The sequence below is a fragment of the Budorcas taxicolor genome, chromosome 1, assembly GCF_023091745.1.
Source record: "Budorcas taxicolor isolate Tak-1 chromosome 1, Takin1.1, whole genome shotgun sequence".
Taxonomy (NCBI): Eukaryota; Metazoa; Chordata; class Mammalia; order Artiodactyla; family Bovidae; genus Budorcas; species Budorcas taxicolor.
In genome coordinates, this window is record NC_068910.1 from 21,918,578 (window position 1) to 21,935,435 (window position 16,858).

The following is a 16,858-nucleotide window of genomic DNA, read 5'->3' on the forward strand; positions in this document are numbered from 1 at the left end:
AGACTTCCAATGGTAGGGGTGAAGTGGGGTTGGGGCACAGGACTGTAACTTTTGATTGAGAACATCACAGGTACTGTAATAAAACTTTTTACTGATGATTGAGCTAGCACAGGTTTGACTTTTGCATAAGTAGAAAGATTGAAAACAACTGTGAAATGAAACAAATGGGTTATTAACATTTTTTAGTTATTTTCCATTTTAACATGGAAATCAAGGAGCTATCTTTACAAGCATAGATATATCAAAAAATACCTGGAAAGACATATACCAAAATTTAATAGTGGTTGTCTAGCATGATGAGATTAGAGGTATTTTCCTAACCATTTCATTTCCATTTTTTCCCTATTGTCTAGTTTTATAATTGACATGTTTGACTTTCACAGTTATATAAAACACCCCTTTCTACGTGGGAAAATGACAAATTTTACTTTCACTGAGATAAGATGCATGTAAATTTCTTAAATAAAAAGCATCTTTGGATCTTAAAGATATTTTTTGTCAGAAAGTAAGGGGAACTTAGGCAAATTTAAGAAACATATCTGAGGGCATGACCTATGGTAAGTGGTGGTAGGTTAGGAACAAAAGTAGTTCCCTTGCCCTTTTCTATGTCCTCTTCCCCTGCCTTGACCTTGTACCTTCCATCCCCGTGTCTAGGCCCCACACTAGGGAATGGACTGATTCCATAACTTTCGATCCTCTTTTATCATTTACTTCTACACAGCAGGTGGGCACTATATCACCACTCTTCCACTCATATTCATACCAGCACTTTTCTGTTGCAGATTTATGATGAGGTTGTATATCTAAGTGTGTGTGTTTGGAATTTAATCTTGACAGCAAGGAAGATTCTACTACAGATGAAGAAACTGAAGCTCTGAGGTGGCTGAGGTCCCACAGCCAGTTTGCAGCCAAACCAGAATCCACCCCCACTTTCAGACACTCAACTCATCCTCTTGCTTCCAGTCCCCAACCTTTCTGACACCAAGGACCAGTTTCATGGAAGACAATTTTTCCACAGACCAAGGAGAGGGGAGTTGTTCTGGGATGATTCAAGTACATTACATTTATTGCGCACTTTATTTCTGTTACTATTACATCAGCTCCACCTGAGATCATCAAGCATTAGCTCCCAGTAGCTGGGGACCTCTGCTAGCCTTAACCACTCGGCCCTCGGCTCCCTCCTTCCTTGCCTGGTTTTTCCCACAGGAATAAGTACCTTTAGCATGGCTGGTTACTCTTTTCCTAGGCCACTGAGGAATCATAGTGGTTTTGCCTGTGATTGCCTATGAAAATGTATAGCTTTATTTTAGAAAAATAGCCAGGTCACACACATCTACTTTTCTTAGATAACAAAAAGTTCAATGATAAAGATGAAATGATATATGTCACCCTGTGCAGAGGACACCTGCAGGTTTTGCCTGCCAACCATCCATCCCCTTCTGTAACAGCACCTCAGTCCGAGAACACCTTTATCGCTACACGCTATTTCGCTGGGGCTGTCACTCACGGGACCGTGTGCTTCCTTTGCCAAGTGGTGAACTGGGGCCTGCACTTGGCATTCAGACTTCCCCTTCTGGGGTTCAGATTCTGAGAGGGGAAGCATAAGAAAGGGATGGGGTTGGAGTAGATTCATGCCAGTGATGGGGTATGCATTATATCCTGCTACCCAGCTTCCTGACGCTAAGCTATCCTGCATCCCATCTTTTCTCTAGATGGTTTTTCTCTTTTGATAACAAAACAACAGTTGTTGTTGTTATTAGGGCTTAATTAAGCCACAGTCAGTTTCTGTTACTCGCAATCAAAGAACTGTGTTGGATACACCACTCAAATTTAGTGTGACAAAAACTAACTGAGGCTTTGTTAGAGAAGATCAGCTGAAAATAAAATGAAACAAAACTAAACTCAGTCATAGCAGTGGCACTGGCCGCAGTCCAGACAGCAGCTGTCCTGCTCTAACACCGTGCTGGTCTGCATGCCTTCTACCGTGCTCTACACTCCCTGGCCCCACCAGATGCCCCCGTGTGTCCTTCCAAGCAGGGTCTCAGTGAGGAAGGTTCTGTAAGACCTTTCCATCTGCCTCTTTTCGCTGCTGTCGGGGCCAGCCTGTGAAGGAATGAAAATTAAGCAGGTAAATGGGGAGGGAGGTGAGGATGAGAATGGAGGGTGAGAGGGCTTATGTTTCACAATTTGTCTTAAAAGAGCTGAGAGTTAGAAAAATGTGGGGGCCCTGGAGAAACGGGGTGGGGGGCTCTCTGATGCCTTAGCACTGTGGCATGGAAACAGGATGAAGTCGCTGAGCTAGATCTCAGAGCATCCACCTTGGTGCCCAGCCCTCAAAGCCATCATGAAAGAGATTAAGGGATTAATCTCCTGCCCTGCTTGATCTGCTTTGCCACAGGGAACCTTGGTCTCCCTCTATCCTGGCCCAGCTCTGCTTCCAGGCCTGACTAGCTTGCAATGAATGCTGGGCAGCTGGGCTCAGACTGGGCTGGATATGGGTGGGCACAGATGGAAAAAGGACAGTGACTTCCCACTCCCTTTATTTAAAAAAAAAAAAAGCTCATCACTACTTTAGCAGGTTGACAAAGCATCTCAGAACTTTTGGAGAAACAGTTTTTGTTTGTTTGTTTAAATTGTCATTATCACTTGTAAACTGGGATATGTCAGGGTTGGTATGGTGGGATGGAGAGAGAGAGAATATGTGTAGGGGAGTGGAGGTTGAGAATTTAGGAGAATGTTTTGCCTCTTAAGCATACATTCCCCCTTCTATTAGAAAGCATCCCAGTTTCATAATGGGAAACCAGGCCATTTCAACACAAATGGTTCCAGTGGAACTGAACCTGCTCTCCAGCTCCAGAGGTGGTGTCTGTCCTGGGTCTGATCCTTGGTCTACCTGAGCAAACACTGACATAAAAGCAACTGGGTCCCAGAGGAAGGGATGGGACTCTGCAACTGGGCAGAGGAAGAGATGCTAGCTCTCCACTGCCCAAGAATGAAAGCAGAGAGAGAAAGGGATGAGTAATCAACTTGGAGCATTCCCAAGTGATATATCAACCCTGATGCCTTGACTAGGGACCTTTGCTTCAGAGGATTAGGCTTCCCAAGAAACATGAATCTCACGACACTCTAAAGCTTTACTAATGAATACAGTAAATAATTAATACCCGACATTAGTTCCTGTTACTCAGATCTCAATATTAAATATTCAGTAATTTCTTTATGTCTATATTCTCATCAGACTAAACAGAAGCCCTTTCAAATAAACTAGCCACTATAGAGGAAAATATCAGGACCACTATAGATATCATGGTAATTTCCAGAGACTCATTAGCAAGTTGATGACTATTAATTTTCAATTTTAATTAATAGATAGAAATGGTGCTTTCTTGTAATTTATATCATTAGTCAAATGAGCTTTCTAATTAAGATCTGCAATCTGCAAATTTACAAACTCATGAATTACTCTAAACATGGAGAATTGTTGAGAAGTGTCTGCCTGGTCTCAACTGGTTTCCAGATTTTGACAAAAGGGGGATAACTGGTTTCAAGCCCTGGCAGTTTCTAAACAGAACCTTCTTAAATATATTTAGATTATTCACTGCCACACAACCACTATAATCACAGATCTCATCTCCATTCTCCCTTAAATCTAACCAAAAAGTATGTCATATCAGATGAAGCACTAAGTTCGACCCTTATCGGCAATCATTAACAGTTTGTAAACTGAAAAAAAAACACCTAAATCTGACATATATAAAAACAAATCAGACTTCTAAAACAGATCCAAATAGAAATTTCATTGAGGAAAAAATAGCATGCAAAATGAGTCTGTGGATGGAACTAGCAAACATCAAGGAGATAAAGGCTGTTTACTATTAAAGGCTAATTAGCAAATCAATCAATAATATTTTCACAAGATCTCATTGCAATCTTGCTCCACTCTTTCCATGAAAGAAGGAGTCAAGTGCTTAGCAACAAGAAGGAGCATTTCTTTGATTCAATCAGCGAACATTTTAAAAGTATCTACTGAGAAACACAGCACTCAAGGGCGGAATAAGCATGTGCTTATTGACTGAGGCAGGGACACCTGTGTTTTTGTTTTAAAACAATTTTCTACTTAAAAACTGAGTAAAGAAAGGAAAAAAGGAGGAAGGCATTTTAATAGCTGTGTGACTTTGAAAAATTGACCTAACTTCTCTGAGCCTCAGTCTCCTCATCAGTAAAACGGGAATATCACTGTTGTCAAGATTAAGCAAGAAATGGTTCGTAAAACACTCACCACTCTTCCTGGTATAACAATTTACAGTTTCCCTCACCCCTTGAACAAAATGCTCCTTTATACTCCTTAAAATTATAATCAGTCACAGACCCCTTGACCTCAGGAAGGATGGCCCTGTAGAAGGCCAAAGCTACTGTTCTCACTGACCAGTATTTCAGAAACCCTGGACTTCAGGTTTGAGCAGTGTTGGCATTCTTCTGTCCGGTGACCCTTACCTCGTAGTAACTCTGGACAGCATTCATAAAGGCTTCGTCAGCCACGATTTGGGTTTCCCCATTGAGGAAAGCCTGAAACCGGTCCTTGACTGTCTGCAGCTGTTGTTTGCTGATCTGCAAGAAACAGAGAAGGAGGAGATGGTGAGGACCTTCTCTAAACAAGGGTCACAGTTACTTTATATTGAGGATGCCAGGCCCATTGGCATGCTGGAGCTGGCGTGTACTAGCGTGTGGAAGCTGATTGCTGTACTTGCAGAAATTCTGTGAGGCAGCTGTTAAACATATCATTACTAAAATTTAATATAAATTAGAACTAAATTATATTAAAAACAAAATTCAAAAACTCAGAATTCAGTGCTTCCTGATTCTTTGATTATCTGTGTTTTTGAGATTACTTACATCTGTTGTATTTCCATGGTGGAAATGATAGATCATGGGGTGCTACAATACATTTCTTCCCAGTTTTGCATTCAATTATGTTTTTTATTTTGAGCGGTAGATATCAGCCAAGGTGGGAGTCTGTATTCTACAGAAATTGGCAAATGCTACAAATCAGAGTTGGATTTTGTTGCTGTTCTTGGTTTTTTGAGATCTGTTTTCTTGTTTTTGACACAGCATTGCACAAGCCCCTCAAAAAGGCTGAAATATCCTGCTTTAAAAAGATATAATAATCAAAACAGCATGATACTGGCATAAAAATGGACACACAGATTAATGGAACAAAATTGAGAACCCAGAAATTAACCCACATATATATGACTCACTAATATACGGCAAGGGAGCTAAGAATACTTAATAGGGAAAGGACAGTCTCTTCAATAAATGATGTTGGAAAACCAGATATTCACATGCATCAGGATGAAACTGCACTCCTATCTTCTACCACTCACACACACAGACACACACACAAACACTCCCTGATAACTCAGTTGGTAAAGAATCCGCCTGCAGTACAGGAGATCCTAGTTCAATTCCTGGGGTCAGGAAGATCTGCTGGAGAAGGGATAAGCTACCCACTCCAGTATTCTTGGGCTTCCCTGTGGCTCAACTGGTAAAGAATCTGCCCGCAATTTGGAAGACCTGGGTTCTATCCCTGGGGTGGGAAGATCCCCTGGAGAAGGGAAAGGCTACCCTCTCCAGTATTCTGGCCTAGAGAATTCCATGGACTACGGCCCATGGTGTCTCAAAGAGTGAGACGTGACTGAATGACTTTCACTTTCACAAAGATTAATTCAAATATGTTAAAGACTTAAATGTAAGACCTGAAACTGTCATACTACTAGAGGAAAACATAGGGTAAAGCTTCTTGACATTGGTCTTGGCAATGATTTTTGTGGATATCACACCAAAATCACAAAGAATAACATCAAAAATAAACAGATGAGACTACATCAAACTAAAAAGCTGTGACATAGCCAAAGAAACAATCAGCAAAATGAAATACAATCTATAAGGAGAAAGTATTTTCAAATCATCTACCTGGTAAGAGGTTAATACCCAAAAGACATAAAGAACTCATATACCTCAATAGAAAACAAAAAAGATTAAAAAAATGGGCAGAGGACTTGAATAGACATTTTTCCACAGCAGACATACAAATGGCCACTAACTACATGAAAAGATGCTCTATTTTACTAATCATGAGGGAAATGCCAATCAAAACCACAATCACTGCACACCTGCTAGAGTAGCTATTATCAAAAAGATAAGATACAAGTATTGGCAAAGGTGTTGAGAAAAGGGAATTCTATTAACTGTTGCTAGAATTGGTACAGCCACTATGGTTTCTGAAAAAATTAAAAACACAACTACCATATGCTCTAGCAATCCCACTTCTAGGTATACATTCCCAGGAAGGGAAGGAAGTCACTCTCTTGAAGAGATAATGCCTTCCCATGTTCACTGCAGTATTATTTACAATAACCAAAATATGGAAACAACCTACTGCTCATCAATGTATGAACAGGTAAAGAAAATTTGATATGTATATATGTGTGTATATATGCACATACATATACATTCATAATACATACATACATAGCAATATTATCATACGTACACAGACACACACATTGGAATATTACTCAGTCATAAAAAGAAAATCCTCCTTTTGCAACAACACATAGGGACCTTGAAGGCACTATGCTAAATGAAACAAGTCAGACAGACGAAGACAAATATTGTATATTCTCACATATGCAGAATCTAAAAAACCCGAACTCATAAAAAGAGAGACGTAGAGACTACAACAGTGGTTACTGGGGGCTGGGGGTGGGGGAAATGGGATCAAAGAGTGAAAATTTCTAGCTGTAAGATGAGTAAGTTCTAGGATTCTAGTATGTACAACATAGTGGCTACAATTTATATTACTCTATTAAGTATTTGAAAGTTGTAAAGAGAGTAAGTAATGTTACATGCTATCACCACAAAAGAAAAATGGTAATTATATGAGGGGATAGAATTGTTAACTAACCTTCTTGTGATAAGATTCTGCAGTATATGCATGGACTGAATTGCCACATTGTTCGTCTTAAACCTATATATGTTTGTTCTTGCCTGGAGAATCCCAGGGACTGGGGAGCCTGCTGGGCTGCCGTCTATGGGGTCGCACAGAGTCGGACACGACTGAAGCGACTTAGCAGCAGCAGCAGCATGTTATATTTCAATCATATTTCGATAAAGCTTGGGGGTAAGTATCCTGCTAAGTGCAGCATGGAAACAGACAAAAGTTTTTAAACTGTACTGTTATTCCAGGGTGTGGCATAGATAATTGGAGCAGTAGGTTATATGTGATTCTCTTACCTCATCAAGCTTGCCTTTCTTCCCCACTTAGGAAAGCATCCCTGAAAGATTCCTATTTATTTTCTCTTCTCCATCCCTTATCTGGCTGTGTTCCACTGTCTTCAGTCTCAGGAAGCCCTTCCCAAACCCTAGCCTCTATCTGCCTGCTAAGTAATTCCAGGCCACATCATATATTCTAACTACTTGTTAGTTACGATCAAATTTGTTAGATGATCTGTCTCTTCTTGCTATTTTGTTCACTGATGTTTCCCCAGGGCCAACTGAGTGCCTTAATACATGTCAGGTATTCATGTTAAGTGGATGAATGAATGAAGTGTATGGAAGATAAATTATTTTTGAACATCCTTTCATTATTTCTGATTTATCGAAAAAGAAAGTCAGCTAAAACCTTTACTCTTTTAAGTTATTTATACAAAGTCATGGGTTTCTCTGGTGGCTCAGACAGTAAAGAATCCACCTGCAATGCAGGAGATGCAGGAGATCAAGTTTGATCCCTTGAGTTGGGATGATCCACTGGAGAAGGGCATGGCAACTCACTCCAATATTCTTGCCTGGAGAATTCCATGAACAGAGGAGCCTGGTGGGCTACAATCCATGGGGTCCCAAAGAATCGGACACGACTCAGTAACTTTCACGTTTCGTACAAAGTCACACCTCCTACTTGAGCATAGGATGCTGTGTCTGAGAACTGCTGCTCTAGTAGAAAGACAAAGATCATTTCATGCCCAGTTCTATCAACCACTGCATCATCTTGGAAAAGTGACATGTTTTCCGAGTTGGCCAAACTTACATTTCATTGCTGGAAGAGGGCCACGATTAAATAAATAAATGTTATCTCATCCTCAGTTTTCTCACTTGCAAAATGGTAATAATCCTAATTACTCACTACCTTTGGATAGTTATAGCTATTCAGTGACATGATACGAGTTCTTTTATTTCTTTTAATTATGAGTTTCTATATACATTGAGAGTGTTTTCATCACTTGAGTCAAAGAAAGTCTTGCTAGTAGAAAATAAGGCTAAAAGCTATAGGAGACTGAAGCCTGCTATGAGTTTTGATTCCATCAGGAAATGAATTGAAGCAGAACAGATTTTTAAGAACAGATATACACGAAAGTTGGGGTGCTTTAGCTAATTTTTTGTACTTTGGGAGAACTGGGGAATGGTGAATTTGGAGGCAGACATAGAGGGCTTCCCTGGTGGCTCAGTGGTAAAGAGCATACCTTGCAAGGCAGGAGATGCAGGTTCGACCCCTGGTTGGGAAGATCCCCTGTAGAAGGAAATGGCAACCCACTCCAGTATCCTTGCCTGGGGAAATCCCATGGACAGAAGAGCCTGGAGGATTAAAGTCCATGGGGTCACAAAAGAGTCAGACATGACTTAGCCACTGAGCAGCACAAAGGAGTTAGATTTGTATCAGATTCATAGTTGTTTTGTTCTAGAATACCAGTGGCCAATGTCAACGTAATTTTACATTTTCTAATAAATTTTCATTTTCTGGTCACATTTCAAAAAGTAAAAAGCAGGTAAAATGAATTTTCATACACTTCATTAGTCCCAACATGTCAAGATACTATCACATTAATTGTAACTATTAGAGAAATTATTAATAAAATAGTTTACATTCTTTTTTTATACTATGTCTTGAATTCAGTGTGTGTGTGTGTGTGTTTTAGTGGCTCAGTCATATCCGACTCTATGTGACCCCATGGACTGTAGCCCCCCGGCTCCTCTGTCAATGAAATTCTCCAGGCAAGAATACTGGGAGTGGGTTGCCATTTCCTTCTCCACGGGATCTTCCCAACCCAGAGATCAAACCCGGATCTCCTGCATTGCAGGTGGACTCTTTACCAGTCTCAACCACCAGGGAAACCCATGTACACCTAAAGTACATCCCAATTCAGAATAACCCCACTGCAAGTGTTGAGTAACCGCAGGTAGCAAGTGTACAGCATGGGCCTAGAGCATGGAATAACTCACTTCTACGCTGCTTAAGCTTTACTGTTCTAACCTGAGTGTATTATCAGTGGAGTTGTACAGAAAATCATAGTTATAGTTATATACACTGAAATATCAGGCAGCAGTTGATTTGCTCATAAAGATGACACCATCACACGAATTTCTTTTAAGCAGGCTGATTTAAGTCACAAATCTTTACAGTATAGAACCAACTGAAGCATCTCACAGAATTTCTTGCTCAGAATTCCTTCCAAGTCTGGATCCATACCAACTCTGCAAGATTTGGGAGTTGGATGCAGTGAGGTGATGGGGCAGGAATGGAAAGGAAAACAATAAACTGTGCTTTTGCCGTAAGTGCTTCAATAATTAACATAAAATGAGGTGCACACAATCTAGAAGACAGGGATTGTTGACCCAAGCCAAATCCATTATCACTCTTACCTTTTGTTAAACAAGCCTAGTGCTCATTAATTTAAGAAATATTTACAGATAACTTATTGCCTGCCTGGCCCTGGCCCTGCCCCAGGCCCTGAGACCAACAAAACATACCATTTCTCATCTCACCCACCAGGGCTAGGCCCTGGGGAATCAAAGGCAGTAAAGGATTGCCCTCAAGGACCCTGCAGTCTAGATGGAGAGGAAAAGCATACCAAAAACACAGAAAAGTATGGTTTAGGGTTTCAGAGGAGAGAGATTACAGATTATAAAAATCTCAAAACCAAATCTGAAATAGATATATACATATAAGTGACTGAATCACTTTGCTGTATACCTGAAACTAACCAAACATTGTGAATCAGCTACATATACTCCAATGTAAAAAATTTTTAAATTCGCACAAATGGAATAGTTTATTTAAAAAAAAAAAATCCCTGCCAAAAAGAGAAGGCCTCTAGGAATATTCATTTCAATTGAGTTCGTAGAACTCAAGTCATGAAGCCTCACAAAACATCCCCCACTTCCCTGGATACCCCAAGCTCCAAGCAGGAGAGTTAAGGACATGAATTCTAGTATGTGTTTATGTCGGCACTTGACACCTGCCCATCCATGTTCACTTCTTTTCTCACCATGAATCAAACAAACATTGCATCCATTAGTCAACTCACTAGTTGTGTCTCACTAGGCAAACAACTAACCTCTGCATACCTCGGATTTTTATCTGTAAAATGGGGCCAATAGTGACCTCATAGGATTGTTCTCAGGGTGAACTGGGATAAGTAAAATATTCATTACAGAACCTGGAACAACATGAATGCTCAATGAACATCAGCTACTGTGATGATTAATTCTCAGCTTTGAGTCTTTGCCTACCATTCCCTCAAGAAAGCATGCCTACGGGAAAATTCATTATGTATCCACAAAATCAAGGCCATGAACTGCTTCCCCAGGTGGAATTTTCTACTTGTTCATATCTTTGGTCACAACCCCAAGTGTACATGCACTGTATTATGAAGCTGTTCTGAGCACCAGTCCTTAGAGGTCGGGTTAGGAGCCAGGAGTTGAAAATGTGGGCTTGGAGTCAGAGAGATGTGAGTACACATACTAGTGATTCCCCTCATTTCCAAAGTGGGTGACCTTGGGAAAGTTATTATTCCTAGGCCTTTGTTCTTCCTGTGTTGGACTAGCCAAAAAGTTCATTTGGGCTTTTCTGTGAGCTGTTATAAAACTCGAACGGATTTTTTGGCTAACCCAACATAACATGGGGATTACAAAACCTACTTCTTAAGGCTTCTCTGGAGAGATGAATAGGACGTGGGATGATGTAGCCAAGGATCTTAGCACACTCTCCAGATCAAAAGAAGAGTCCAGTGACAAGGGGCGGACCAGAGAGCAAACGTCCATGGCCCTAAACAATGCGGCCTCTGTACACTCCCAGCTTCTGGTCCCACTGTGTTCTCCACTTACTCTGCTCCAGCCACACTGACCTCTTTTCTCCTTCTCAATGCACCCTGACCTTTCTTGGCCAGAAGGCTTTGCACCTGCCATTCCCCCTGCCAGGGATGCTCCTACCCTTCCTCTCCCCAAGGCTGTCAACTTCTCACCCTGAGGACTCAGCCTAGCTGGTATCTGCCAGGAAGGTCTTCGCAGCTCACCCCACCTACCATGATGCTCCCCCAAACTGCTCTCTATCAAGTTGCCCTAGACCCTGTGCATTTCCTCCACAACCATTACCACAGTCAGCATACATCTTTTCTAAGATCAATTTAACGGAATTATAACCTACATGTAGAAAAATATACACCTTAAGCACAGAGCATGAGACATCTTCACACAGTGAAATTTCCTGTGGAAATAATTCTCTTTTCAAGATGACCTGGACCCCAGAAGCTCCTGTACTTTCCCAAATGAATTGCCCCTCTCCAAAGGTGACCTGACTTCTATCATCAGAGACAGATTTTGGCTATTTTTGAACCTGATGTCAGTGCAGTCAAGCATTATGAGATTCTGGCACATGGTTGGGGGTAGCAATAGCTTGTCCATCCTCATTGCTGAGTAGTAAAACACTGTATAACTTTGTTCTTTACCCATTCTCCTATTGATGGACATCTGGACCTTGTTTCTCTATTTTATGATTCTACTAACTTTTCATTGTTTATCTCCCCATAAGAGCAACTGTTTCACAGGTAATGAGAATCACATCTGTCTTGCTTACTGCTGTGCTTCTAGTGCCTGGCACAAAATGAGCTCTGATCAAATATGTATTGAATCAATATGTAAGGTTACTAAGTGGTTAATAAATCCCAGGCACAGTGTTCAAACCGGAAGAAGAAAAAAACTGACCAAGGCACAATCTTCGTTCTCATTTTTCTCATAGTATAGTCAGAGATCATATTCATCTTTGATTCCTTAGTATCCTTTCACTGAGTGTATGAGTGAATGAAAATCTCTCTTAGGAACTCCCATAAATAACCAGACTAAGAACCAATCTGCAGGATAGAATTTCTCTCTGGATGAAAGTAACTGACCTACATAGGATTGCATCCTGAAGGTGACCTTGTATGAACACACCAAGATAACTGGCCAAGAGTAGCTGGCTGTACAACTCTAAACAGACAAACAGGCCTCTATGAGCTGCTTATGAACAGAATCCTCCTAAAATAGAAGCCCATCTCAAAGCACTCAATATGTATGGAATCCTCTTGTGCATCAGATCAGAATTCAGAATTGAAGTAATGAGTTCCAAGAGCAGAAAACCTGAATGATGAAAGGTAATTATTGCAGAGGAAAGTGCTGCAGTGGCATTTGCTAGAACTATTCAAGTATTCTTGGTTCAATCCACCTCATTAAGCGAGGCCTGAACATTTCCCCTGCATTTCAGACAGTATGTAATCTACTGCAGCATTCTGGAGAAGTATCTAATGGGACCCACAGTGTAGAGAAAACCACACGTTCTAAGGGCTGGTCTCCGGAGAGGCAATGTTGAAGTCAGAGTAAGCTCAGGTCAAATCTCAACCTGAATACAAGTCCTTGGGCATGCAGTTAACTTGGGTTTTCCCGTCTGTAAGTAGCAAATGATCTTATCTACTTTGTAGGGTTTTTGTGAGAATGAGATGAAATATATATAAGAGAGCATAGCACATGGTACAGAGTAAGGGCTCAGTGAATAAACAAAAATAAGAAGTATTATTGTTACCATTTAGTTTTTCCTTTTTCCCTTTCAATCTTTTAATCTTATTTCAATGCTTTTTTTTTCTTGTTTATTCAATCACTTGAAATTACATTTACCCCATCTTGTTCCTACCAATTTAGAGGCTGAAAAGCCAACTACTCTTTTCCCAGCATCCTTGCAACATAGGTAGCCATGTGACAGAGGCAGAAAAGTACTGAGGGTCTTCTGGAAAAGCTTTTGAATGAAATTCTCATAAAAAGGAGTACATCTGGGAGTGTAACACTTTCCTTCCTGGCTGCCTCCCTCTTTCGCTGAGAATAAAGGTATTTTGTCTAGACGTGTGCAGTTTATTGGGTGACCATGAAAGAAGGTTGATGTTGGTACTTTTGAGGAGCTGCATGAATGTCTGTAAACACCCATCTGTGGCTTTTTCAGTATGTGAGAAGAAAAGGAATCACTATTTGGTTAACTCATTGTGTGTTTTCTGTTACTTGCAGGCAAATGCTTTCCTAATGGATACATGTGGCTTCTCTAGGCATGAAAGAAAGCATGCTTCCTAAAGTGCTTATTGGTTAATATGCTTCCTGTGACAGGAGCAATGTATTATGAAGGAGGGAAGAAGCAATGCTTACTAAAAGAATAAGTCTAATATCGTAGCATTCTAACAACTGGGAAAAGGTAACAAAAATTGTTTTTGAGTGTAAAGAGAAGTTTCAATTACACACATACATGAAATCCTTCTCTAAAGTACAAGGTCAGCACTGTAGATTACAACATGAGCTATGATTTTTCTTTATCAAAAAAGAAACTTGGGGGGACTTCCCTGGTGGTTCACTGATCCAAAATCCCAGCACAGGGGGCCGGAATTCAACCGCTGGTTGAGGAACTGGACCCCACATATCACAACAGAAGATGCCACATGCCGCAGCTGAGACCCAATGTAGTCAAATAAAAAGTAAATTTTTTTTTTAAGAAATTTTTACTTCATTATAGAAAATAGGCAAAAATATCAACAAGTGCTTTAAAAACTAAAAGTTTAATCCAGAGCAATGAGGGCAATGTTGATTTAATTTCTTTTCCTTGAAGGTTATCAAAGTTTATGTTGTTGGCTCATTAATTTTATTCATAAATAAAATCTTCTCTTTCTACAACTAGACTAAAATATTTTGTACAATAAATGAACTCTTGCTTTCAGGAAAATTAAAAATCATTCTTATCAATTTCTACATCATGAACATGTATGCAACATATCCTGAAAAAAAGATGTTAATGTGAGTTTCAAGCATTTCGCTTGAGAAGAAAAATTTGAAAGGCTTCATCACATAAAAATATAATAATTCTGAAATGGAAGTTGAAGGTGCAAAATTATGGAAGATGGGAGAAGTTACAATGCAGCTGTAACTCTGATTTTCTCTTTGCGACATGGTTTCCCAAATTCAACCATTCAGGTAATGCTTTCATGAGTATGCACTCTCTATATACCAACTATACTACTATTTACTTTAAATTTTGTCCCAAATGTATTTCAAATAGCTTCATTTTTAACTGAAACTTTAAACAATAATACCTGTGCAGGCCCTGGCTTTATATACTAGCTATAGCTAACACAGGTACCTACTCTGGTCTTGTATACATCCACCACATTTTTAAAAGTGCTTCTTTAGAAAAAATTTTTAATCTGCTATATATAAATGTTCTTGCTCAATTTTTTAAAATTTAGGGCAGCAGCTGAATGTCTTTACATTAATTACTACCTGTAAAAAAATTAACTCTGAACTTTAAAGTCATTAAATAATAGAAAGTCAAACCAACCATGTTACTCCTAAAAAACTGTTGGGGCAGAAGAGAAAGAACAAAGTATTCTATGACCCAAGAAAAGTGACCTTCGTAGGAGAATTTAAACACCGATTAAGCTAGAATTCTCTGAGAAAATATTTAGTAAAAGAGAAAAAAATTAGGAACAGATGAATCTAGAGAATGAATCAGATTAACAGTTGGATTAAAGATGGGATGAGAGGAGGTAAAGGACACAGTACAGGTAGAAGCAGAGAACAGGAGGAGAAGGAGGAGATAACTTGTATACACACTGCAAAGCTCTTAAAAGTTGGATTAAACGTCCTGCCCTTTAATTCAATACTCACAGTTTAAAGGAAAAAAAAAAATTACACTCTTTCCAACTTGGAAGCACTGAGGCAGCATTCAACTCACACATTCTGACAGGTGGTTAAAGATGGAAGCTTAGACCCAAGGCCTCATGGACAGTTGTTCTAGTTGCCACAGGTCTCAAATATTTTGGTTTCAAGTCTCTTTATACTTTGATAATTTATTGAAGACTCCAGAGAACATTTCATTATGCAATTCACATCTGTTGATGTGTATTGTAATAGAAATTAAAACTGGATAGTTTTAAATATTTATGAATTCATGGAAAATAACAATATAGTTTCCATGTGTTAAATCTAAATAACACTTTAAGAAAATAACTGTATTTTCCCCTGGTGGCTCAGGTGGTAAAGAATCTGTCTGCCATGCAGGAGACTCAGGTTGGGAAGATCCCCTGGAAAAGAGAATGGCTACCCACTCCAGTATTCTTGCCTGGAGAATCCCATGGACAGCAGAGCCTGTAAGGCTACAGTCCATGGAGTCACAAAGAGTCAGACACAACTGAGCCACTTACACTTTCACTTTTCAAAAACAAAAATCAGTGAAATCAATGGCAACAGGATACAGTACTGAAAATCTCCTTAAAAAATTAGCAGGAGACAGCCGGATTCTCTTATCTGTTTCTGCAGTCAGTCTGTTGTGATATGCGGTTTTGGTTGAAGCATGTGAAGAAAATCTGGCCTCCCACAGATAGATGGTTGAAAAGGGAGGAATATTTTAATAGCTTTTTGAGAGAGATAGGGATTGTCTTTGGTAATATACCAAAGTTCAGCCAGAATATTTTCTTAAAAGTTAGTTGTGATGTAAAATTGGAAACCTCATCAATGCGACTGGGGAACAGCAAGCTTTTATGCCGTGTTTAGAACATTGCCCCTATGGGCATATGTTAAAACACAACAGGATACAGTTTTTAGAAAGCCATAGAAAGGTGGTGGTTTCTGTTGTTTAGTCGCTAAGTTGTGTCCGACTCTTGCAATCAGATCTGCATCTCCTGCACTGTAGGCAGCTTCTTCACCACTGAGCCACTTGGTAAATCTCTGGCGCTGGTGGTGGTGGGGGGGGGGGGGGGGGCGGATAAATTAGGAGTTGAAGATTAATATATACACACTACTATATATAAAATAGATAAAAAACAAGGACCTACTGTATAGTGGAGAGAACTGGACTTAATGTTCTGTTATAACCTATATGGGAAAAGAATCTAGAAAGGAATAGATACACTGTATATACATAACTGAACCACTCTGCTGTACTCCTGAAACTAACACATTGTAAATCAACTCTGTGTGTGTGTGTGTGTGTGTGTGCGCACACGCACACTTGGCTGTGTCCTACTCTTTGTGACTCCACAAACTGCAGCCCACCAGGCTCCTCTGTCCATAGAATTTTCCAGGCAAAAATACTGAAGTGGGTTGCCATTTCCTACTTCAGGGATCTTTCTGATCCAGGGTCATCTCCTGCATTGCATGCATATTCTTAATCACTGCACCACCTGAGAAGCCTAAAGTCTATACCCTAATAAAAAATTTAACTTAAAAAATAAAATAAAAATAAAACAGCACAAAGTAGGAAATGAAGATGACTGTGATGTTTCCTCCTCTATCACCACTGAGCTATAGGACTGTGGGCATCTTACCTAACTTGTGTTGACATGGGGATACTTATGTACACTCTAGGTTTTGGAGGTTATATTAGATAATTCATTAAAACAAACTAAAGTTTGAAAATAAAGCTACAATATGACTTTTTCACCTTTTTTTTAATCATGCAGAGCAATGTCTAACAAGCCTACCCAGATATCACCACATTCTCATAGGTTTGACTTATTTA

At 39.8% G+C, this 16,858-nt stretch overlaps 1 protein-coding gene across 1 annotated transcript in view; it reads right to left on the reverse strand.

Moving 5' to 3' along the window:
• The window catches only part of CADPS (calcium dependent secretion activator), a 480,748-nt gene that overhangs the window by 346,996 nt on the left and 116,894 nt on the right, over window positions 1–16,858 (reverse strand). Inside the window, exon 2 of the mRNA XM_052657031.1 lies at window positions 4,495–4,608. Within this exon, the coding sequence (XP_052512991.1) occupies window positions 4,495–4,608 (114 nt within the window). The remainder of the gene's footprint in view (window positions 1–4,494; window positions 4,609–16,858) is intronic.